At 36.9% G+C, this 25,481-nt stretch overlaps 1 protein-coding gene across 1 annotated transcript; it reads left to right on the forward strand.

Moving 5' to 3' along the window:
* The first annotated feature begins 1,624 nt into the window (after positions 1 to 1,624).
* On the forward strand, positions 1,625 to 25,409 carry CLIC2 (chloride intracellular channel 2). The gene is made up of 6 exons (XM_044235560.1): positions 1,625 to 2,101; positions 14,155 to 14,264; positions 14,389 to 14,514; positions 23,128 to 23,234; positions 23,714 to 23,895; positions 24,845 to 25,409. The coding sequence occupies exons 1-6, from the start codon at positions 2,069 to 2,071 to the stop codon at positions 25,004 to 25,006; spliced, it is 720 nt and encodes a 239-aa protein (XP_044091495.1). The 5' UTR covers positions 1,625 to 2,068; the 3' UTR covers positions 25,007 to 25,409.
* The last annotated feature ends 72 nt before the right edge of the window (positions 25,410 to 25,481 follow it).

The raw sequence follows: 25,481 nt of genomic DNA on the forward strand, positions 1-25,481 counted from the left end.
AAAAAAAATTCGGGGCGCCTGGGTGGCTCAGTGAGTTAAGCCGCTGCCTTCGGCTCAGGTCATGATCTCAGGGTCCTGGGATCGAGCCCCGCATCGGGCTCTCTGCTCAGCAGGGAGCCTGCTTCCCTCTCTCTCTCTCTGCCTGCCTCTCCATCTACTTGTGATCTCTCTCTGTCAAATAAATACATAAAATCTTTAAAAAAAATTCTTTGAAATCACTAAACAAGCAAGCCACGGAGATGAAAAGTACAGCACAGGGAACAGAGTCCATAATATTGTAATAACACTGTGCATTGACGGATGGTGACTCACTTGCGCTGGTGAGTACTGAGCAGTAGAGTACAGAATTGTCCAATCAGTATGTCGTATGCCTGAAAAGAAGGTAACGCTGTATATCAGTGACCCCTCGATGACACATACATAAAAAATCTTTTTAAGTAGACGCATACAAAACCATGTTGCTGGCTCAGTCTGGAGTGGCAGTGGGGGCCAAGAGAAGCGGACGGGTTTAACAATATTCAGGAAGCAGAAGTGGCAAGATTTTGAATGGACTCTCTGGTGGGAATCAGGAGGAGAGAAGACGCCCCCGAGTCAGCGTGCTTAAAGTGGAGCTCCTGTTCTCCTCCCAAACTTACTGTCTTTCCTCGCCGCTAATCTCTGTGAGTGGATCAGCATGCTGGCACAGGGCAAGCATTCATTGATTGTCTTTGGAGTGAGAGAATAAATGAATAGAGTAGAAACGCGGCCAAACAGAGCATTCATCGGTGCCTGCCAAGCAGCCGGTCCTAAAGTCACCCTCGAGGTCGGCTCAGCAGAAGTCTGTCACCGTTTCCCTCTGAGTTGTCAACAGTTTGGAAAATCACCAGGTCCCGTGCCCAGAAGGACCCCCTCTTCCCTACCAGGCACCCCTCGCCTGGAACCTGCAGGTGTGGCGTTTGGCCAAGAGCCTGTCATCCTGCGAGTCCTCTAGGGGAGCGCAGTGGCAGACTGTATGGCCCCTACGCGCGCAGGGGCCGTTTGGTGTCGTCCAAACAGGGTCCCGATGGCACCCAGCTGGTGGATCTCTGTTCACTTTGGCTTCCACCCCAGAGAGACTTTTCGCCCCAAAGAGACCTGTGGATCTGGCCCCTGCCCCCACCCTCATGCCCGCAGGCAGAAAGTACCACTGCCAGCAGCACTATGGACTCCGAGGGTCACTCTGCGTATTTTACTGCTTCTTCCAGGGGCGACAAGCAGAGATCCAGAATGGCTTCTGGCTTTTGGTGCAGATAACCCAAACCTGGAAGTGCTCTGTCCCAGTGCAGATTGCCCAGAAATGAGAATGGGATGGGGCATGCAAAGGATGCCACTTCCCACCCCTGACTCAACAAACCCAGCAAAGATTCCCTGGTTACAGAAGAGAAGTGAAAGTTATAATTCGGAAGGGAAATCTGGCTGTGTGAGCAGTAGAATTGGGGGTGGAGACATTTGATGAAGTACAACTTTTTAACCCCCCTTTAGACAATATTATTAGATAAACATCCTTTTCAATGATAAAACTCAAGTCATTTCTGGCCCTTTTCCTGGAAAAGCTTTTTGCTGCTGTCAGTTTACAGGAACAGCAATAAGAGGCCATGTTCTGGGCATGAAGCCCAGGACTCAAAGGGAGGCTCTAGAGAACATCTGGTCTGCTTGATATATAGAAGCCAGCACTGCATGTGTGTATTTGTGTGTATGTGTTTTTCCTATGCTGACTCATGGCATTGAAGTCTTTCTGGAAACACCCCCACCTTTGTAGCCAGCCAGTTTACACACAGCCCTTCAGCTCCTCCTTGATTCGAATGTTAAGTCAAGAGGAAGAAGGAAAACAAATCCAAGAACTGCTCTCAACAATCTAGAATTCTCTGCACCCCACCTCTTGAGAAGAAAGACTGGCCCCAGCTCTGACTCAGTCTACTCCAAGCTGGACTCTCCTCTTAAAGCAAAAGCTTTACCCGAGCCTTCAGACAAAACTGGAAGAAAATAGTGCACAAGTACTGTGAACTCTGCAAGAAACAGGGTACTGACCACTGGTGGTCAAAACGGAAAGATGGCAGATCCTGAAATTGAGCTTTTTGTGAAGGTACGTTTTCTAGCTGTAATAATTGCATATGTAATGTATTATTTCTTGACACTGTGCCTTAGATTCTGAAAATAAGTCAATATTTGGGCTAGAGATAAGATATAATTTTGTAATTATATTCCTCCTGTAAGTAGTTGATATATGAACGGCTGTTCTTAGATGACAACAGGAAAACATATTTTTTGAAAAAGGCAAAGATATATTGTGGAAAGACTGGTCGCTAGTCTGAACAACTAAATGATATTCTTGGCGGCTTCCTATGTAACTTTGGGCAAATCTCTCCTTTTCTCTGGACCTTTGTTTCTTCATCTGTACTGAACAAACCTGACCAAATGATCCTTAAGGGCTTTCTAGCTTTTGCATCCTGTGTTTTATGAAATAGGTTTTGGAAGGCCTAAATGGGGAAAGGAAAAGACCAAAAATGGGTAGGTGCCCCAATCCTGCACACAGTCCAGACAGAGCTTTCTAAAATTCTCCCACAATAGATGAAGCTCACCGTGGAGTCACAGTCAGGAGTCTGCATGAGGAAGACGCATTTTAGAATGTTGTGTTTCCTCTTTATGGTCTGCCTTAGGGTTTTTTTTTGTAATGCCTTAACTTTTGAGAAAAGCCCTTTGGAAAACCCCTAAGCAGGAGAAATGAACATGTGTTTCTAAATTAACTCATCAAGAAAAATAATAATTTTGTATAGGTTATTACAAGTAGAAATTACAGTTTCCTAAAACTTTGTTTATATTAATTATTTTTTCTTCTATATTTTCCTTGACTATTACAAGTGTCCAGAATGATAATAATCATAACAAACTCTCATATCTAAGCACTTCATATATATTACACATATTTTTATATATTACCTCATTTAGTCCTAATAACTTACATTAATAGTACTATTAGAAGTAGTATCATGACTAGGAGTAACGGTAGTAGTACTTGTCATTATAGTAATATTGTGCTCATCTCTAGGTAATTAAGCGAAGGCAATAAAGTTTAAGTAACTTGCCTCTAAAACCACATCTATTGATGACTTACAAAGACATGAAATAAGGTATGTTTTTATGAAATGTTAGTTTAAACATCTGTTAGCCAAAGTAATACTTTCACAATCATTTAAAAATATTTAACAAATGGTCACATATATACACAAAGGACATATTCAACCTGCCCTTTCAAAATTATAGAGTGATTCTTGAATTCCTACATAGCAAAATAATCCAAGTAAGTGTTGGACTGTGGGGCATAAGAGCTACTTCTCTTATCTCTGGATTTTAGCAAAACATGTGACTGCTCAGACACAATATTAATAAGCTTTGATTTCCTAACTGGCTTTTTACATCTACCAATCTCAAACCAGAAGTAATGTCTTTTCACAGGCAAACTAAAGTGTTCCTTTAGTCTAAACTACCCACTCAATCCAATCAAACACCCCTACCTAGTTGTTGGCATTTATCTATGTGTTCATCTTCATAGAATACCCATATTTGGGTATTAATCTGGGCAGGAGTTGTTAGTGACTCACACACAGAAGGAACAAATGTTGAATTAAATAATAACTTTCAGGTTAAAATAACTAATCATTTGTTGAGTACTTACTATATGTCAGGCACTGTGTTAAGTGGTTTATTATTAATTCTAATTATGGATACAGAAAATAAAACAAAGAATATCTAAGTAACTTTGTCCAGGGTCACATAGCTAGTGAATGGCAAGGTTAGGATTCTAATTATTTAAAATAAAGATGTCTAATCTTATTCAACTGTTTTCAATTTGGCAAACCTTTTAGTAAATTTTTCCAGAATTTCATCAGGTGGAATCCTTTCAATGTTATCTAATGACAATGATACAAATTATAGATTTTCTGAAAGAACACTGAGTATCATCTGGTGCAGGTACTTGTTTTGCTTTGCTTTAAAATGTCATGATCTCAGGGTCCTGGGATCGAGTCCTGCATCGGGCTCTCTGCTCAGCAGGGTGCCTGCTTCCCTCCCTCTCTCTGCCTGCCTCTCTGCCTATTTCTGATCTCTCTCTCTGTCGAATAAATAAATAAAATCTTTAAAAAAAGAATTTGTATCACCCCAAAACAAAAAAATTTATAACACACCACCTACGTGTTTTAATGTAATCAGTGAAAACATTGTCTTTCAACACTGAATAACTTGGGCAAGATTTTTAACTATGAACTAAGAACAAAAGACTTTCTAACATACATTTTATTTTCTCTAAATGCAGACTTTATCTTACTGGTTTGTTGCTCATTGATAAATAGATTTTGTGATCTCTACCAAACACTCTAAACTAAAGATTTTTACATAAAGTTATAGAACTTAACATTTCTGCCAAAATTCTGAATGTGTCAAACCCATTTTATCTCATACCTTAAACCCAAACCCCTAACCCCAAACCCTAACCTCTAACCCTAACTTTAACCCACTGGATGGGTCTCTGGACTGAAAAAAACCAGGCATATAACTAACCCTACCGTAACTCTAAACTCTGATTTGAGAAAGTGGCTTATTGAACACACGACAAGAAAAACTGAGAAACATTCTTATTATCCTGGAGAAGACCCCAAACTTTTAAGAATTGGTAGTACTACTGAAAATGGGTGTGAAGGTAGAGATAAAAACAGAAAAATCAATGGAACATCTAACTAAAATGTAAAGTCCCATATACCCTCCTTGTCTCAACTGGTAGATGGTTGCCATGTTTATTCTAAATCCAAAATCACAGAGTTTATTCTCAGGAGAGATCTTTGAACTGGAGGATATCAGGCACATACCCTAATCCCTGACTGGTAAGCCCTAAGCCCTAACCCCAAGTTTAACCCTAACCCTAACACTAACCCTGACCCAAATGCTAACCCTCACCAAAACCCTAAAACTAACCCTAACACTAACCCTTAACAGTACACCCTAACCCTCTGGAGAGGCCTCTATACTGAAAATACTAGTCACATACCCTAACCTTAAAACAAACTTTAAATCTAACTCTGGCCCCAACCCTTACACTTACACTAGCAAAAATCTGGGATTTTGTCCTCTGGTGATGTCTCTGATTTGGAAAATACCAAGCATATACCCTAACCCTAATCCTAACCTGTAAGCACTAATCCCTAAACCTAATCCCTAAAATTGACCCTAACTGTAATATACTAACACTAACCCTAACACTCTGGAGAGGTCTCTGAACTGCAAAATACCAGGCATATAATATAACCATAACATTAAGCCCAAGCCCAGAAGAAGTCTGGGGTTATATTCTCTGGTGAGTTCTTGAACTGCAAAATTCCAGGCACAACCCTAGCCCTAGCCCTTGACCTGAGAAAAATGCTTACTGAACACATGATAAGAAATGTTGAGAAGCAGCCTAGTTTTCCTAGAGATGACCCCAAACATTTAAAAATTGGTAGTATTGGGGCAACTGGGTGGCTCAGTTGGTTGAGCATCTGACTCTTGATTTTGGCTCAGGTCATGGTCTCAGGGTTGTGAGATTGAGCCCCACACTGGGCTCCACACTGGGCATGAAGCCTACTTAAGATTCTCTCTGTCCCTCTTTCTCTCTCCCTCTCCCCTGCCTCCCTCCCTCTCTCATTCTCTCTGTCTCTCTAAAAAAAAGAATTGGTAATATTTCTGAAGATGGGTGTGAAGGTAGGGATAAAAACAAAAATAAATTCAATATCTATGTAAAGAGTATCTAGAGCCACAAATCCCCTCCTTGCATCAGCTTGATAAATGATGGCAATGTTTATTCTCATCCCAGCAGAAGTGTGGGGTTTAATTCTTAGGAAAGGTCTCTGAATGGCAGGATACCTGACACATATCCTAACCCCAACTCTAACCCTAATCCATAACCCATAACCCATAACCATAATCCCTAACCCTAAAACTAACCATAACCCTAACCTTCTGAAGAGATCTCTGAGTGGCGAAATACCAGGCACATACCCAAGCCCTAACCTAACCCCTAATTCTTAACCCCTAACCTTAACCCTAACCCCAGCAGAAGTGTGGGATTTTATTCTCTGGAGGGGTCTCTGAACAGCAAAATACAAGGCACAGACCCTAACCCTAACAACAACAACAACAAAAGTTGAAAAATACAAAAGTGGAAAAGAAAAAAGAGATCATACCTTTCTCTGAATTTTCAGACCATTTTCAAACTCTCTTAGAACTATCATAAAGACTATCATAAAAACTGGTTTTTTTATACAACAAAACTATTAGATGGGAGAAACAGTGTTTAAGAGTTTGGGTTTCAGAGTAGACAGTCCTAGACCTGCTACAAGAGAAGTGCACTTTAACAAGTCAGTTCTCTGGGCCTCATTTTCCTCACCTGCAGAACACGAGTATTAACAGAACCTACCTCATGGGATCATCTTCACTGTGAGGATTAAATAAAGCAAATATATAAAACACTGTAGTTGTTAACATAGTAAACACTCAATAAATGTCAGATATTGTGACATCTTATTTTTCATCTTCAGAAACATATCACAAACAAAAAGAGAAAAGTTGTTTTTGTGAATGATTACATCCGGTCTTTGCCAGCTATACATACTTAAGTGGTGGTAATTCATCAATCAGGCTAGGGAATTTACATTCTAAAATTTTCTGTGATGGCACTTTAAACCATCATATTGTTAACAGGAAAAAAACCTCAGTTTTCCTGTAAAACTTGACTGCATTCCCCCCACATTGCGGTGTTTTGCCTTTCCTTTCGCCAAAGGCAATCCACCCTTCCGGCTGTATCTATTCTCAGACTCCGTCTTCTTCCTGCCTCCCACCCATAATCATGATTCTCCTCACTAGCCCCAGTTCTGATTGGATCCTTAGCTTGACTTCCGTTACAAAAGAAACACAGCTCCCAAGGTTGGGTACCTCTTCCCATAGCTCTTCACTCCCTGACATCACAAAAGAACAACAGTAACGGTCATTTCCTCTGTTGTGCTCATTGTCAGGGAAAGAAAAATTTGTCCAAAGAATTGGATTTTGCCCAGGCTTTCTGGGACCTTAATATTGCTAGAAATAACAAATCAGAGCAGCTGTAAGGTGAAAAGTACACTTGACTTTCTTTTACAGACTAAAGCAAAAGCAGAACTAAATAAATAAATAAATCAGTGAGTCCAATAGATGAGATATGTTGTTGGCTTGGACTTGGGTAGCTAGCACCTAACACTGTTGAACAGATAGTAAGCATCAAATAAATATTGAATGAATAAATGATGTAATAGTCACGGCAAATGAAAGAACTAAATGTATTTGTAGATATTTATAGGTAAAACTGACAAGAATTAGTGTTGAATTCAATTTGGGAATGAAGCAGAAGGATTACCCTCAATCTTCTAATTTGGGCAACTCAGTAGATAGTGTCTTGTCTTCTCAGGCTGTCATAACAAAAAGCAGAGACTTGGTGGCTTGCACAACAGATATTTAGTTCTATAGGCTGGATGTTCAAGATCAAGGTGCCAGTGTGGTCAGGTTCTGGTAAGAAATCTTTTCCTGGCTTATAGATGATTGCTTTCTCAGTGTCTTGCATGGTGGGCAGAGAGAAGAGGAGGAGAGAAGAAAGAAAGCTTCCTGGTCTCTTCTTATAAAGGACTTAATCCCATCATGAGGGCCCCATTCTCATGAGGTCATATAAACCTAATTAACTTCCCAAAGGCCTGGCCTCCAAATACTATCACATTGAAGGTTAGGGTTTCAAAATAGGATTCTGGAAGAGTACATTTCAGTCCATAGCAGATAGCAGTGTCATGTGCAGGATTAGGAGCCCTAAAGAAAGAGTAGGTCAGTGAGTGGAGTAAATAAAAAGAAAGGAATCCATTTTGTGACATGTTAAGATTGAAGTCTAGGGCGCCTGGGTGGCTCAGTGGGTTGGGCCGCTGCCTTCGGCTCAGGTCATGATCTCAGGGTCCTGGGATCGAGTCCCACATCGGGCTCTCTGCTCAGCGGGGGGCCTGCTTCCCTCTCTCTCTTTCTCTGCCTGCCTCTCTGCCTACTTGTGATCTCTCTGTGTCAAATAAATAAATAAAAATATTTAATAAAAAAAAAAAGATTGAAGTCTAAAGGCAGGATTTCCCACGAGACTATATCAGCCACAGCCCTCAGAAGAAGTGGCTACCTTTTCTTCCTCATTTTTCTCACCATTGAGCCTGGAAATAAGGTAGGTACCCTTTACGTATCCTTGCTCCCCATTCCTGCTTCCAGTCCATTCTACCTCCCCCATACAAAGAAATATCTAGGTTGAGTCTCATAAAATCAGACTAAACCACCCACTACCCTTCCTGGTTATAGTAGTCTTCCAGGTCACTCTCCCCTATTCCTTGAGTTTTTTAGCTTCTGGATCATTGTCACTCTCTCCAACACTATTCCTATCACAATTCTTGGTGATTTCAATATCTACATAGATATCCTTGACTTCTTCCACTGATCTTGTTCTTCCCCTTCCATTGTCACATCCTAACCTTGTCGCTGAAACTTTTGCAACGCCTGCATGATACTATAGGGAGATTAATCTACTTTTTGAAATTTTATATTTTAATGCACTTTATTGATATATAATTTACATAAAATAAAATGCACCTATTTTAAGTGTATCATCCAGTGACTTTTGACAAATACATATGCACATGCAACCACGAACCCAATCAAAATATACACTATATCTATTACCTCAGAAAGTTTCCTTGTGTTTCTTTGCAGTCAGTTTTCCCCCACTGTAGCCCACTACTCCCTACCAGATCACTTATCTGCCTTCTGTCAGGATACATTGATTTGTATTTTCTAGGATTTTCTATAGATTGAATTGTACAGTATGTACTTTTGTTTGGCTTCTTTCACTCAGTGTAATTACTTTGGAGATTTACCATATTGTTATGTGCATCAATATCTCATTCTTTTCTATTGCTGAAGGGTATTTGGGTTGTTTCCAGTTTTTTGGCTACTATGAATAAAGTTGCTATAAACATTCATGTACAAGTCTTTCTATGGCCATATGCTTTCACTTCTCTTGGATAAATACCTAGAATTAAAATTAATGGGTCATATGGTAGGTACATTTTTAACTTTGACAAACTCTTTATAAACCACTTGTACCATTTTACATTCCCAACCACAGTGTATCAGTTCTAATTGCTCCAAATTCCTGGTGATACTTGGTATGGTCAGTCTTTTCAATTTCAACTATTCCAATGTGTGTGTAGTAGTACCCTGTGCTTTTAATTTTCATTTCCCTGTTGACTAATGATGTTGAGCATTTTTTCATGTCTCTTTCATACAGTGTTTAAATCTTATGCTCATTTTTAAGTTAGATAGTTTGTCATTGAGTTTTAAGAGTTCTTTGTTCATATATTTTCTATATTTTGGATACAAACATTTTTCGTTTTCTTTACAGTTCTTATGAAAAGCAGATTTTAGCTTTCATGTAGCTCAATTTATTGAATTTTTCTTTACTCTTCTTCACTTTCTGAATCCCAGCCAATTGACCTTCTTTCAGTTCCTTATAATGCCATGCTCAAGCAAGTTTCAAGGCTTTTGGATATGCTAATTGCTGTTTAGAATGCCTTCTTTATGCCTGTTCACCTAGTTAACTTTTATTCTTTGAACTGAGTTCAATTGCCACTTCCTCAGAAAAGCCTATCCTAACAGACCCCATATAGATTGTGTTTTTCTCATAACATGCACATCCATCTTTCCTTCAAAGATTTTATCTCAGTTTAAAAGTAAGTTAATTTGGAAGATTATTTTTTAATATCTGTTATATATAATGTATATTGTATATGTATATGGAATATCTGATCTGTTTTTTAAAATATTTTTATTTATTTATTTGACAGAGAGAGAGATCACAAGTAGGCAGAGAGGAAGGCAATGGGGGGGGAAGCAGGCTCCCCGCCGAGCGAGAGCCCAATGCGGGGCTCGATCCCAGGACCCCGAGACCACGACCCAAGCAGAAGGCAGAGGCCTTAACCCACTGAGCCACCCAGGTGCCTCTTTGATCTATTTTAAATACATTATTTGTTCAGTAAGAATTTATTGGGAGAGTAAATGGATGAGTGAAGAGTAGGGGGCCATAGATAAACTCAAAGTATACATAAAAGTTCAATGCAGAAAATTATGTTGTTTTCAGCCAGTTAGCAAAAGATGCTCTGTATTTTTCACCATTGTTTTTCTTACTATTGAAGTATAGTTAACATATAATGTTATATTAGTTTTAGGTATACAACATATTGATTGAGCAATTCTATACATTACTGAGTGCCATCATAAGTGTAGTTGACTTCTGTCACCAAGCAACATTATTACAATATTATTGAGTATATTCCCTATGCTGTACTTTTCATCTCCATGACTTATTTGCTTTATAACTGAAAGTTTGTACCTCTTAATTCTCTTTGTCTATTTTGCCTAACCCTAACCCTAACCCTAACCCTAACCCTAACCCTAACCCTCTGGCAAACAGTAGTTTGTTCTCTATATTTAGAGATTGAGTTTGTTTGGGGTTTTTGTTTGTTTCCTTACTGTTTTGCATTTTAGATTCCACATATAACTGAAACCAAATGGTATTTGTCTTTCTCTGTCTAACTTTTTTCACTTACCATAAGATCTTCTAGGTCCACCCATGTTGTCACAAATGACAAAATCTCATTCCTTTTTTATGCCAAGTAATATTCCATTCATCTATTGATAGACACTGGGGTTGCTTTCATATTTTGGTTATTGTAAATAGTGATTCAGTAAATGTAGGGTTCATATATCTTTTCAAATTAGTGTTTTCATTTTCTCTGGGTAATACTCTGTTATTTCTTATCTTCCTGATACTAGCCATTCTGACTTGTGTGAAGGGAATCTATCATTGTGGGTTTGATTTGCATTTTCCTGATGATGAGTGACGCTGAGGATCTTTTCATGTATATTTTGGCACGAAGGAGTGAGGGAGCAAGAGGGGCAGAGGGAGAAGCAGGCTCCCCGCTGAGCAAGGAGCTCAATCCCGGGACTCTGGGATCCTGACCTGAGCCTAAAATAGATGCTTAACCAACTGAGCCACTCAGGCGCCCCAGTTGTATAAGTTCTTAACATATTTTGGATATTATCCCCTAATGAGTTATATTATTTGCAAATATTTTTTCTCATTCAGAATGTTGTCTTTTTGTTTCATTAGAAGTTTCTTTTGCTGTGCAAAAGCTTTTCATTTTGGTGTAGTCCCAATAGCTTATTTTTGCTTGTTTCTCTTGCCTCAGGAGACATAGCCATAAATATGTTGCTAAAGCTGATGTCTAAGAGATTATTGCCTGTGTTTTCATCTAGGAATTTTATGGTTTTAACTCCTACATTTAGGCCTTTAATCCATTTTGAGTTTATTTTTGTGTATGGAGTGAAAAAGAAGTGGTCCAGTTTCATTCCATTGCATTTTTTAGCTGTCCAGTTTTCCCGGCACAATTTATTGAAATGACTGCTTTTTCCCCATTGGATATTCCTGCCTCTTTCATCATAGATTTACTAACCATATAAGCATGGATTTATTTCTGGGCTATCTTGACCAGAATGATTGACCACATAGACCATTGATCTATGTGTCTATTCTTATATTGATTAGTATAGCCTTATAGTATACTTTGAAGTAGGAACATGATACCTGTGGCTCTGTTCTTTCTCAAGATTCCTTTGGCTATTCAGGGTCTTCTGTGATTCCCTACAAATTTTACAATTATTTGTGCCAGTTCTGTGAAGAATACCATTAGCATTTGATAGCAATTGCATTGTATCTGTAGATTGCTTTGCATACTATAGATATTTTAACAAATTCTAACAATATTAATTCTGCCAATCTATGAGTACAATATATCTTTCCATTTGTTTATGTTATCTTAAATTTCTTTCATCAGTGTCTTATAATTTTCAGAGTACAGGTCATTCAGCTCCTTGTGAAATTTACTCCCAGGTATTTTTTTTAAGTAGGCTCCACACCCAGGATGGAGCCCAACATGGGGCTTGAACTCATGACCCTGAGATCAAGATCTGAGCTGAAATCAAAAGTTGGACACTCAACTAACTGAGCCACCCAAGTATCCCAAATAGGTTTTTTCTCATGCAATTGTAAATGGGATTGTTTTCTTAATTTCTATTTCTGTTACTATATTATTGATGTATAGAAATGCAACAGATTTCTGTATAATAATTTTGTATCTTGCATCTTTGCTGAATTCATTTATTAGTTCTATTAGTTTTTTGGTGGAGTCTTTAGAGTTTTCCACAGAGGGTAATATGCTATCTGCAAATAGTGACAGTTTTACTAGTTCTTCATCAATTTAGATCTTTCATTTCCTTTTCTTGTTTGACTGTGGCAGTTAGGACTTCCATTATTATGTTGAATAAAAGTGGTGAGAGTGGACATCCTTTTCTTGTCCCTGATCTTAGAGGATAAGCCTTCAGTTTTGACCATTGGTTATGATGTTAGCTGTGGGTTTTTCATATATGAACTTTATTATGTTGAGATATGTGCCTTCCAAACCAACTTTGTTGAGAGTTTTTATCATGAATGGATGCTATATTTTGTTGAAAGGCTTTTCTGATCTATTGAGATGATAGTCATATGGTTTTTATTCTTTCTTTTGTTAATATCCTGTATCACATTGATTGTTTTATGAATTTTAAACCATCCTTACATCCCTGAAGCAAATCCCACTTGATGATGGTGAATTGTCCTTTCAATGTATTGTTGAATGTTATTTGGTTGTATTTTGTTGAGGACTTTTCCATGTAAGTTTATCAGGGATATTGGCCTATAGTTTCCTTCTGTAGTGTCTTTGGTTTTGGCATTAGGGTAATGGATCTATTAACCATTTTTTTAAAAAAATTAAGTACAAAAGCTAGAACACCAATATATTCCTGGTGCCAAAATAAATTCCAAATAGATTAAACAAATGCAAAAACTGAAAGCCGAAAGATACTAAAAGAAAACACGGAAGAATATCTTTATAATAAAACAAAATAAGAAAGGGTTGGGATTGGTTTTTTGTTTTTTGTTTTTGTTTTTTGTAATCTTAATGTATATAATGACAGTGTAAGGAGATCAGAAAAAATGGACTGAGTAATAGATTCCATGTAAAATTTAATTTTTACATAAACCATGTTTTAAGGTACCTGTAATGTGTATTAAAAGTGTTAATATCTTTAATATATAAATAAAATTTTCAAATCAGTAAGGAAAATATCACTTTGGTTTTGGGGGGATTTTTTGCTTTTTTAAAAATTTTTCAAATTTATTTATTTTTTTCAGCATAACAGTATTCATTGTTTTTGCACCACACCCAGCGCTCCATACAATCCGTGCCCTCTCTAATACCCACCACCTGGTTCCCCCAACCTTCCACCCCCCACCCCTTCAAAACCCTCCGATTGTTTTTCAGAGTCCATAGTCTGCAGAGAGAGTCAATGATCATATGGTTTCACTTATTTGTGGAGCATAACAAATAGCACGAAGTACAAGGGGAGATGGAGAGGAGAAGGGAGTTGAGGGAAATTGGAAGGGGAGGTGAAAATATCACTTTTATAGAGAAAATGAAAGTTTGTCTTTAACAAATACTTCACGAAATAAGGAAATAAAATCTGCAATAAGCATATGGAAAATGCCTTTCAGGAAGGAAATTTGGCAGGATCTATTGAAATGAAAAATGCACTTGCTCTTTTTTCAACATTCTCATTTTGAATATTAATTCCAAAGATATAATGTCAGAAGTGCAACAAATTATATGTCCAGATGTATTTGCTGCTGAAGCGTTCAGCGTAGCAAAAATTTTGGAATATCTGAAATGCCCATCAATAGGAAATGGTTATATAAATTCTGGTACCATATAAAATTAGCTATTATTATTATGTACTCATTAAACTTGTCACTTTAAATACAATAAACTTATTTATATCTGTCTGCCCACAGGTGGTAGGATCCATGAGATTAAGGACTTCCAATTTCATCTCTAGCAACTGGCTCATTTCCCGGTAGGCACTCAATACATACTTGAGCAAATGAATGAATGAGGCCTTCCTTTATCTTAACAGGCTGGAAGTGATGGGGAGAGTATTGGAAACTGTCCCTTTTGCCAACGCCTTTTTATGATCCTCTGGCTTAAAGGAGTTAAATTCAATGTGACTACTGTTGACATGACCAGGTAAGAGAAACCAGGACATGTTTCATTCTGGAGATTGAAATCAGTAGACACCAATATAATGTTTGTGTTTGTGTATGTGTACTTTATCTAGAGGCCTAACTCTGCTTATTTTCAATAATCACAGAAAGCCTGAAGAGCTGAAGGACTTAGCCCCAGGTACCAATCCTCCCTTTCTGGTGTATAACAAGGAGTTGAAAACAGACTTCATTAAAATTGAGGAGTTTCTAGAGCAGACACTGGCTCCTCCAAGGTACAGCATTTCACATGATATTACTGTTTTTGAGAAAATCTATTTTATTGCCCTATATTATAGATTGAGGATTCTTACTTCTAGATATCTAACTCTTTTTCACTGTTGGACTTCTGTTTTGCTGTTTTTCTAGAAATGTTTACTAAGATCCCCATGATTACTCTATACATGATAATAAAAATTTTTACAGTATTACTTATTTAATATATGTAAAGTTATTAAAACCTTATTAGATATAGGTAATATATATATAAATCATGATGTGAGCTGAAACCAAGAGCTGGATGCTTAACTAACTGAGACACCCAGGCACCCCTAGAGTATTTTTTATATTCTTTATGTTGTGCCTTTTGTTCATTCCATAACTGGAAGCCTGTATCTCCCACTCCCCTTCACTCATTTTTGCCCATCCCCCCACTTTGGCAAACAGCAGTTTGTACTTTGTTTCTGGAGACATCACAATTTCAGACTTCAAGTTACATTACAAACCTGTAGAGATCAAGACAGTATGGTACAGACACAAAATGATGGTTATTGAGGAAGGTTAATGTTGTGATGAGCACTGAGTGTTCTATATAAGTGATGAATCACTAAATGCTACTCCTGAAACCAATGTTAAACTATATGTCAGCTAACTATAATGTAAATAAAAACCTTTAAAAAAGTAAATTTGAAAATTCAGAAAAGAAAAAAAGACACATAGATCAATGTAACTGAATAGAGAGCCCAGAAATGAACCCACAACTCTATGGTCAGCTAATCTTTGACAAAGCAGGAAAGAATACCCAGTGGGAAAAAAGAGTCTCTTCAGCAAATGGTGTTGGGAAAACTGGACAGCCACATGCAAAAGAATAAAACTGGACCACTTTCTTATACCATTCACAAAAATAAACTAAAAATGAGTGAAAAACCTAAAAAAATACAAAGACAAGTTTTTTCCACTGACTCCTTGACACACTCAATATATCATGGTGGATCAGGAATTGGATAACTGGAATAAAAACTACCATTTTTTTAAAGGATAACAATAAAAAGGACAAATTAATCACCTGTTTGTAACAGTTACCATTGTTAGGGAAACAGATGAAAGACTGTTTCTAAGTTTTGGCATTACAAACAATGTTAAAATATACTTTCTTTTTTTTCTTTTTTTATTATACTTTTTTTAAAAATTTATTTTACAGGCAGAGATCACAAGTAGGCAGAGAGGCAGGCAGAGAGAGAGGGGGAAGCAGGCTCCCTGCTGACCAGAGAGCCTGATGTGGGGCTCGATGCAGAGATCGATCCCAGGACCCTGGGATCATGACCTGAGCCAAAGGCAGAGACCTTAACCCACTGAGCCACCCAGGCTCCCAATATACTTTCTTTTTACAAAGCCCCCCAGAGTGGTTATTTTGTCTGGCATATTGCTAGATATGGAAGCCCTTTCATATAAACTTTATCTAAATTTTTTAAAGATTTTATTTATTTATTTGACAGACAGAGATCACAAGTACACAGAGAGGCAGGCAGAGAGAGAAAGAGAGGAGGAAGCAGGCTCCCCACTGAGCAGAGAGCCCGATGTGGGGCTCGATCCCAGGACCCTGAGATCATGAACTGAGCCGAAGGCAGAGGCTTTAACCCACTGAGCAACCCAGGCGCCCCAAACTTTATCTAAATTTTTAAAACCTGTTAGATACCTACATCAATGAAAATGGTGGAGTACAGAACTCCAAAACCCCATCCCTCCATAAAAATAATGAATAGCTTGGAGGAAAATGTCAGAATCAACTTTTTCAGAACTCTGGAATATAACCCCAAATTTACCAGAGCCAAGGGAATATTAATGCAGAAAAGAATCTTAATTTTAGTAAAAGAGCCTTGTGGGATTTTAGGTTATCTTACCATCCTCTACTCCTCAGTCTTTAACAGCCTTAAAGATAGCAGATAACAAGAAAGTATGGCCCATTCACAGGAAAAAAAGAAATTAATAGAAATGTCCCTGAGAAAGCCCAGATATTTGATTTAATATACAAATATTTTATATCAACTACGTAAAATCTGTTCAGAAAGCTAAAGAAAACCATGGACAAAGAACTAAAGAAAAGTATAGAGCACAACCTCAACATAGAGAGAATATCAATAAAAAGATAGAAATTATTAAAAGGAACCAAATAGAAATTCTGGAGTTGAAAAGTACAATAACTAAAACAAACAATTCACTACCGAACTTCAACAGCAGATTTAAACAGATAAAAGAAATAATATGCAGGGCGCCTGGGTGGCTCAGTGGGTTAAGCCTCTGCCTTCAGCTCAGGTCATGATCTCAGGGTCCTGGGATTGAGCCCTGCATCAGGCTCTCTGCTCAGCGAGGAGCCTGCTTCCCCCTCTCTCTCTGCCTGCCTCTCTGCCCACTTGTGATCTCTCTCTCTCTCTCTCTGTCAAATAAATAAATAAAATCTTAAAAAAATAAATAATATGCAAAACTGAACATAAGTCAATTGAGATTATCCAGTCAGGGGAAAAGGAAGAAAATGAGCAGAATCTCACATACCAGTGGAATACCATCAAATGTACCAAGATACACATAATGGGAATCCAAGAAAGAGAGAATAGGAATCAAGAGGCAGAAGAATGTTTGACAGAATAATAGCTGAAAACTTCCCAAATTTAATTAAATACATTTATCTATACATCCAAGGAGTTCAATGAATTCCAAGTAGATAAACACAAAGAGATCAAAAGCAGGATACATTATAATCAAATTCTCTAAAGCCAAAGCCAAATCTTGAAAGCAGCAAGAGAAAAATAACTCATCATGTGGAAGGGATCCTCAATAAGATCAACATATGAAGCCAGTGAGCTGACATATTTAAAGTGCTGAAAGGTGGATCAGCTGAGTGGTACAGTCAGTTAAGTATCTGACTCTCAGTTTTGGCTCAGGTCCTGATCTCAGGGTAGTGAGATCGAGCCCCAAGTCAGGCTCCACACTCAGTGTGGAATTTGCTTAAGACTCTCTCTCCCTCTGCCCCTCCTCACTTCCTTCTGTCTCTCTCTCTCTCTGGCTCTCCCTCTTGCCCTCTTTCTTTCTCTCTCAAATAATCAAATAAATCTTTAAAAAATAAAATAAAATAAATAAAATGAAGTGCTGAAGGAATAAAAGTCAACCATATTGGGCAAAACTATCATTCAAAAGTGAAAAGAGACATTAAGACATTTCACATGAACAAAAACTGAGGAATTTTCTCTGACACTTCTGTTCAACATTGTATTGGAAGGGCTAACCAGAGCATTTACAAAAGAAAAATAAATAAAAAGTATTCCAAAATGGTAAGGAAGAAGTAAAACTATTTCTATTTACACATGGCATGATCTTTCATATAGAAAATCCTTTAAAATACACTAAAATACTACTAGAACTAATAAATGAATTCAGTGCAATTGAAGGACATAGTCAATATACAAAAATCAGTTGTATTTCTTTACACTATCAATGAATAATCCAAAAATTAAATTAAGAAAAAAATTCCATTTTTAACAGTAACAAAAATAACAGAATACTTTAGAATAAACTTAAGGAAGGGAGATAAAGAGTTCTCTGCTGAAAAACACAAATCATTTTTGAAATAATTTAAAGAAGACCTAAAAAATTTACATTTATATTAGTTTCTTAGGGCTGCCATAACCAAGTGCCATAAATTGGGTGGCTTAGAATAGAAATTTGTCTTAACAGTTCTGAAAGCTAGAAGTATAAAGTATGAAGTCAAAGTATCAGCAGGCCCATGCTCTCTCTGAAACCTTTAAGAAAAAGATACTTTCTTGCCTTTGCCTAGTTTCTAGTGGTTTTCCAGTAGTCATTGATGTTCCTTGACTTGTAGATCTGTAAGTCCAAACTTCCATCTTCATGTGGCATTTTCTCCATACTTCCATCTTTTCAAAAGATGTTCTTTTTTAAGAACACCAATCATTTTGGATTAATGAACCTGCCTTACTCCAGTATGGCATTATCTTAACTAATTACATCTGTAACAGACCTATTTCAAAATATGGTTACATTAGAAAGTACTTGAGTTGTGGTGCTTGGTTGGCTCAGTTGGTTGAGCATCTGACTCTTGGTTTCAGCTCAGGTCATGATCTCATGGCTTGTGAGACTGACCCCTGCATCAGGCTCTCTGCTCAGTGGGGAGTCTGCTTGAAGATTCTTTCTGTCCTCCCTCCCCACAAAATAAATAAATAGATTTTTAAAAAATAAAGTACTGAAGTTTATGACTTCAACATATCTTTTTGGAGTAACACAATTCAACCCATTCAAACATCCCATGCTTGGGCAATAGATGACTTAATATTAAGATAGATAGAAATATTCTCCAAAGGGATCTACTAATTCAGTGCAACCACAATAAAAATTCCTTTTTTTGCAGAAATGAAAAAGGCAATGCTCAAATTCATATGGAATTGCAAGAGACTACAAATAGCCAAATTAGTTTTGATAAAGACAAAGTTGGAGGACTCACACTTCCTGATTTCAAAACTTACTACAAATTTATAGTAATCAAAACAGTTCAGTGCTTGCATAAGAATAAACTTATGCAATAGACCTGCATAAGAAAGGAATAAGTGAATGGAGGAGAGTTGAGAGTCCAGAAATAAACCCATACATCTATGGTCAATTGATTTTCAAGAATGCCAAAACCATTGAATGAGGGAAGAATAGTCTCTCCAAGAAATGGTGCTAGATATTCCATGTAAGAGAATAAAGTTAGACCCTTACCGCACACCATAAATAAAAATTAATTCAAAGTCTATCAAAGAACTATATGTATGGGCTAAAACTATGAACTCTTAGAAGAAAACTTATATGTAAATCTTCAGGGACTTGTGTTTGGCAATAGAATCTTAGATATGACACCAAATGTTTAAGCAACACAAGAAAAAATAGATTAATTAGAATTCATCAAATTAAAAACTTTCAGGCATCAAAGAACACTATCAAAAAGCGTGAAAAGATAACCCACAAAATGGGAGACAGTATTTCCAAATCATGTATTTGATAAAGGTCTAGTATCCAGAATATATAAAGAATTCTTTCAATTCAACAACAGAAAGGCAAACAACCTAATTTTAAAATGGAAAAGGGACTTATGTAGACATTTCTCTAGAGAATATATGCAACTAATGAGCACATGAAAGATGTTTAACATCATTAAACATTGAGGAAATGCAAATCAAAGCCACAATGAGAAAAAAAAAACCACAATGAGATAATACTTTAAAGCCACCAAGATGGCTCTCATAAAGGAAATAGAAAATAGCAAGTGCTGATGAAGATGAGGAGAAATTGGAATTCTCATACATTGCTAGTAGAAATTTCACCATAGCATTCTTGTATGACCCAGCACTTCCAAAATCAGGTACACACTCAAAAGAACTGAAAACAGGTATTCAAACAAAAACACATATGCAATGTTCATAGCAGCACTATTTGCACTAATCAAAGGATGAAAACAGCACAAATGTACATCAACTGATTATTGGATAAGGAAAATGTGGTCTATCCATACAATGAAATATTATTCAGCCATAAAAAAGAATGAGGTAAGGATAGATACTAGAATATGAATGAACCTTGACCATCATACTAAATGAAAGAAGCCAAACACACAGGCCACATATTATATGATTCCATTTATATAAAATGCCCAGAATAAGCGAATTTATAGACACAGAAAGATTAGTGGTTCCAGGGGCTGAGAGGAGGAGTAAATGGGGAGTACCTGCTTAACAGGAGCTAGGTAGGAGTGATTGTTGCACAAGCCACTGAATTGTACATTTTAAAATAGCTCATGAAGTTTTATGTTATGTGAATTTTATCTCAAGTTTTTTTAAAAAAAAGATTAGGCTTTTAATTGAAATTACACTGGATTTATATTACTATTTGAAGAAATTTCATTTTTATGATACAAATGATTCCCATCAGAGAACATGATTTGTGTATTTGTTTGGGTACCATCTTATTATATTTTTATTGAGATATAATTGTTTTATTACATTGTGTAAGTTCAAGATACACAACATGTTGATTTGATATCTATATATTGCAATATGATAACCACTGTAGTGTTAATAAATATCTCTATCACATTACATAGTATTTATTATTATCATTTCTTTTTTGTGGTGAGAACAATTAAAACCTTGTCTCTTAGCAACTTTTGAAGTTTATAATAGCGTTTTGTTGACTATAATTACTATACTGTGCTTATTTATCTATTAGTTGCAAGTTTTTACAATTCAGACAATATCTCCCCAATCCCTCCACCATGGTGCCTCCAGTAAACTATCGCTTGACTGTTTTTTAATGAATATTATAAGCACCACATCTCCTTTAGCTATTCATCCACTGATTTACATTAGGTCTTATGTTCTTTGATAAGATTTTGTCTTGTTCTGCTTTTTTCATACTGGCTCTCTACCTTTTCTATTAAGTTATTTCTAAATATTTAATACTTTTATCAGTATTGTAAATGGAATATGCTACTAATATCCATTTCTATCTGGTTATTGCTAGCATGGAAGACTTATTTTTTTAATGTTTGACTTATATTAGCCACCTTCCCAAAATATCTCATTAATTCTAGTAATTTTTCCTATATTTTCCTGGGTTTTCTAGGTATATAATTATATTGTTGCTTCTCTTCCAATAATTATACGAGTGCTTTATGTTGTCTTTCTCAACTTGTTAGAACCTCAAAAACAGTATCTACTATAAAAGCAATTGTAGGTGTCTTAATTTAATGTAAATGGTTCTCAAGTTAATGTAATTAACTTGTTCCTTAATATAATGTAAATGGTTCTAAAGTCACCATTTAGAATGGTTTTTTGTTTAATTTGTTAGTGCATTCAGCACAATGTTGAAGAGTAGTAATGATAGTGATTCTTCTTCATTATTATTCATTTTAAGGGAAAGAGTTCTAACATTTCTCCATTTATAGGGTGCTTGATGAAAGTTTTTGATGGATACATTTTATCAAGTTAAGGAAATTAATGAATTAGTTTAATCATTCAACAAATATTTACTGAATACTTAGTAAGTATCAGATATTATTCTAGGCACTTGGGACACATCAGTGATTAAACCAAGCAAAAACACTCTGCCCTTGCGGACCTTACATTCTAGTTGGGGAAGACAATAAACAAACTACTTTAAAGCAAAACAAACTACTTTAGATGATGCTAAATACTAAAAACAAATCAAACAAGGCAGGGAAAGAGCAAGTGTTAAGTACAGGGGAAGGGTTGCAATGTTAGATAGGGTAGGCAGAGGAAGGCCTGACTTAGGAAGAGATTATAAAAATAAGAACTGAAAGAAGAGGGGGAGCAGGTCATGTTCATATATGAGGGAAACACTCCATTTAAGGCAAAGTGAAAACGACTTGATGTGGAAGCTTGTCAGGCCTATTTGAAGAACACCAAGGAACTAAGTTCCAAGTGAAGTGAGTGGGGAAGAGTAGGAGGAAAGGAGAGCAGAGTGGTAAGATGGGGTCAGATCACATCAGTCCTCGTAGACTACTGAGAGGACTCGGGGTCTGAGTCCGAATAAGATGGACACACTGCAGGATAATAAGGAGGGAAGAGACATGATACAACTTACCTTTTAGCATGATTGCTTTGGCAGCAGGTAGAAAATAGTCAAAGAGTGTGGGGGACAAGCAGGGGAGTGGGGAGAGTAGTCAAGCTTTGGATCAGTCACGGGACAGTGGAAGTGGTGAGAAGTGGATAGATTCTGAGTACATTTGGGAGTTGATTTGTTTTCTTTTCAGATTTTTATTTAAATTCTATTTAGTTTACATACAGTGCAGTAATGGTTTCAGTAGTAGAATTCAGTGGTTCACTTACATACAACACCCAGTGCTCACCCATTGCCCTCCTAAATGCCCATCACCCATCTAGCCCATCCCCCACCCACCTCCCCTGGGTAAGCTGGCAAGAATTGATAAGTAAGTACGTAAGCTGGCAAGAATTTGAAAAGTAAACTGGCGAGAATTGCTAATAGATCAAATATGGATATGGAGAGAAGAGAGGAATCAAGGAAGATGACTAAGTTTTTGTCCTGACCATTTCTAGTTGCTAACGGAATGTTTTTTGTGAATAGGAATTGATTTTCATTGAACTCTTTTTCTGCATCTATTCATGATCATATGGTATTTAATTTCTTAATGTGGTGAATTACATTATTACATCATTTTAGAGAATACTCTATATTCCTTCATTTTTATGTAAGTTACAATAATTTAAAATCATGTTTTTCCTATGACTTATCTTTGAAAATGTATTACCAACATATCTCCTGCCAAATAGGCTTTTAGGAGCAAGTACAGAGGACCTAACTGCCATTTAAAATATTGTTTCTACAAGTTAATGAGCTTTGAATTCTCCACAACTGGTTTCCCAGTGAACTTAAGAAATTAAGTATTCTGTTATTGGGAGAAATATATATTTCCAATGAGAGATTCCAGGGCCTTCCATGTCCAGCACAATTTCCCAAAACCTCCATTCTCAGTAAAGTGCAAGCCAGGATACTTGGTCCCTGATTTGTTATGTGTGAATAATCATAGACTGATGTTTCTTTTTAAGGTATCCGCACCTGAGTCCCAAGAACAAGGAGTCCTTTGATGTGGGCTGTAACCTCTTTGCCAAGTTTTCTGCATACATTAAGAATACTCAAAAAGAAGCAAATAAGCGTAAGATACCTTTAAATTTCTGTTACTCTCACACATTTGCTGACTCTCACAGTGTCACTCAGCTAAAATGGGATTTTCGTGAATATGTAGTATCTGTTGGGGAATATACTTTTCCTCTGATTCTTTCTTCTCTCCTTTGAGATCCCTTTGCATGAAGTTTTATTAAATTTAGAACCCAAGATTCAATAGGGCAACTACTAACTTAGCTCAATTAGAGCATTGATATAACAGGAGTGAACTAACTGCAGGACTGTGTACTTTTAAGGTTTCCGAAACCATAACATCTACCACAAACATTCTTGAATAAGTCTACTATCTTCTGAGTTATGAGAGCTATTAGTCTCTGATTCCACTTCTGCCTCTTCTGCGTTTAGTAATAACATGTATGTAAAGATGTCTAAATGTGTAAAAAAGCATATTGAGAATGTATTCAGTCATGAAGACAAAACATTAGTAACCCTATGACTTCTTTGCACCAGATTTTGAAAAATCTCTGCTCAGAGAATTTAAACGTCTGGATGACTACTTAAACACTCCGCTTCTGGATGAAATTGATCCAGACAGTCCTGAGGAACTCACAGTTTCCAGAAGATTGTTCTTGGACGGGGATCAGCTGACACTGGCTGACTGCAGCTTGTTACCCAAACTGAACATTATTAAAGTAAGCCTTTGTAAGGCATGCTGAATGGTTTTGTGAGGGGTTTGGGAATTGCCCCTATGAAACACAGTGACTATTTAGTATGAGATTGTTAGATGATGGTTTTGTCACCCTTTTTCTTCCCAGAGGAAAAATCCATAATGATCTTTTCTGGGAACCATAAAAACTTCTTGCTTCTTCTGAAATCAGAAGGTGTTTTCTTATCTTGTCCTATCTATAAAGCAAGGGTAATGTTACCCATTTCATGGAATTGTTGAGAAAATTAAATTAAGGCATGTAAAATGCTTAGAACAGTGTCTGAATCATAGCAAATGATAAATAATGTGAGCTACTAATTTTATGATGATTTAATCACTGATTTAATAAATTCTTATCAAACAGAACTTATTCTGTCACAGATCCTATGCCAGACACACAGAACAAATAAAGAAATAAGACATAGTTGGGACCCAGGGCGCCTGCGTGGTTCAGTCAGTGAAGCATCTGCCTTCGGCTCAGATCATGATCCCAGGGTCTTGGGATGGAGTCCTGCATCGGGCCCCTTGCTCAATAGGAAGCCCACTTCTCCGTCTGCCTGCCACTCCCCATGCTTGTGCCTGTGCTTCCTCTCTCTCTGAGGAATAAATACATAAAATATTTTATAAAAAGACATAGTTGGGACCCTAAGCAAAGTCTTAGTCTAGTGGAGAAATATGTGCTCTTTTTCTGTGCTTTCCTCTAAACATACTAATAATTAAGTACAGCATAAATGTAAATGTGATTACACACACATAGCTTTGTCTACCTTTGTAAACGAAACATTAAAGCAGCAAGTCCAAGATTTTTAAGCTTATTTTTTGTGTAGATAACGTGTCCTTAATGATCGTGACTTTTGAGATATGTTTCTACACATTAGGCATGTCACTGATATCTTTTACTACCAACTGGTTTTTTTTTTTTCCCAAAACCCTAGGTTGCAGCCAAGAAATACCGTGACTTTGACATTCCAGCAGAATTCTCAGGAGTCTGGCGCTATCTTCACAATGCCTATGCCCGTGAAGAATTTATCCACACATGTCCTGAAGACAAAGAAATTGAAAATACCTATGCAAGTGTGGCTAAACAGAAGAGTTAGGACAGCTCTTTTAGTAGAAAGGCTCTCTTTTCACTTATCATATTATAAAGGTTTTTGAAAATAATAATATGGAAAATACTGTTTCCTCTACTCAACTCTCATGAAAAGAATGCTGTATTTTCTGTATCTAGTCAGTCCAAACTATCTTCTCACTGTGTATTTTAAAGTTCCTTATATATTCACTTAATTTTCTTTATTCCCATGGCATAACTACTGCAATCTTAAATCACATGGAAAGTATCATGATCTTTTGCTATTTAATTGAATTATTAGAGTGCATCATGTTGAGCTCAACAGATGGCTGAAGTTACACATGACATAAATAGAGCCACATTCTTAAACTGCTCCTTAGAAACACTTCTGTTTAAATCATTAAAACAATTTTACATTTTTGTTAGTTTAATACATGGGTGAATTTATTTCTGGTATGAATAAAAAATCAGAGAGTAAGTATCTCAGAGAGGCAAATCCTAAA

Source organism: Neovison vison, chromosome X (genome assembly GCF_020171115.1).
Source record: "Neovison vison isolate M4711 chromosome X, ASM_NN_V1, whole genome shotgun sequence".
Classification (NCBI taxonomy): domain Eukaryota; kingdom Metazoa; phylum Chordata; class Mammalia; order Carnivora; family Mustelidae; genus Neogale; species Neogale vison.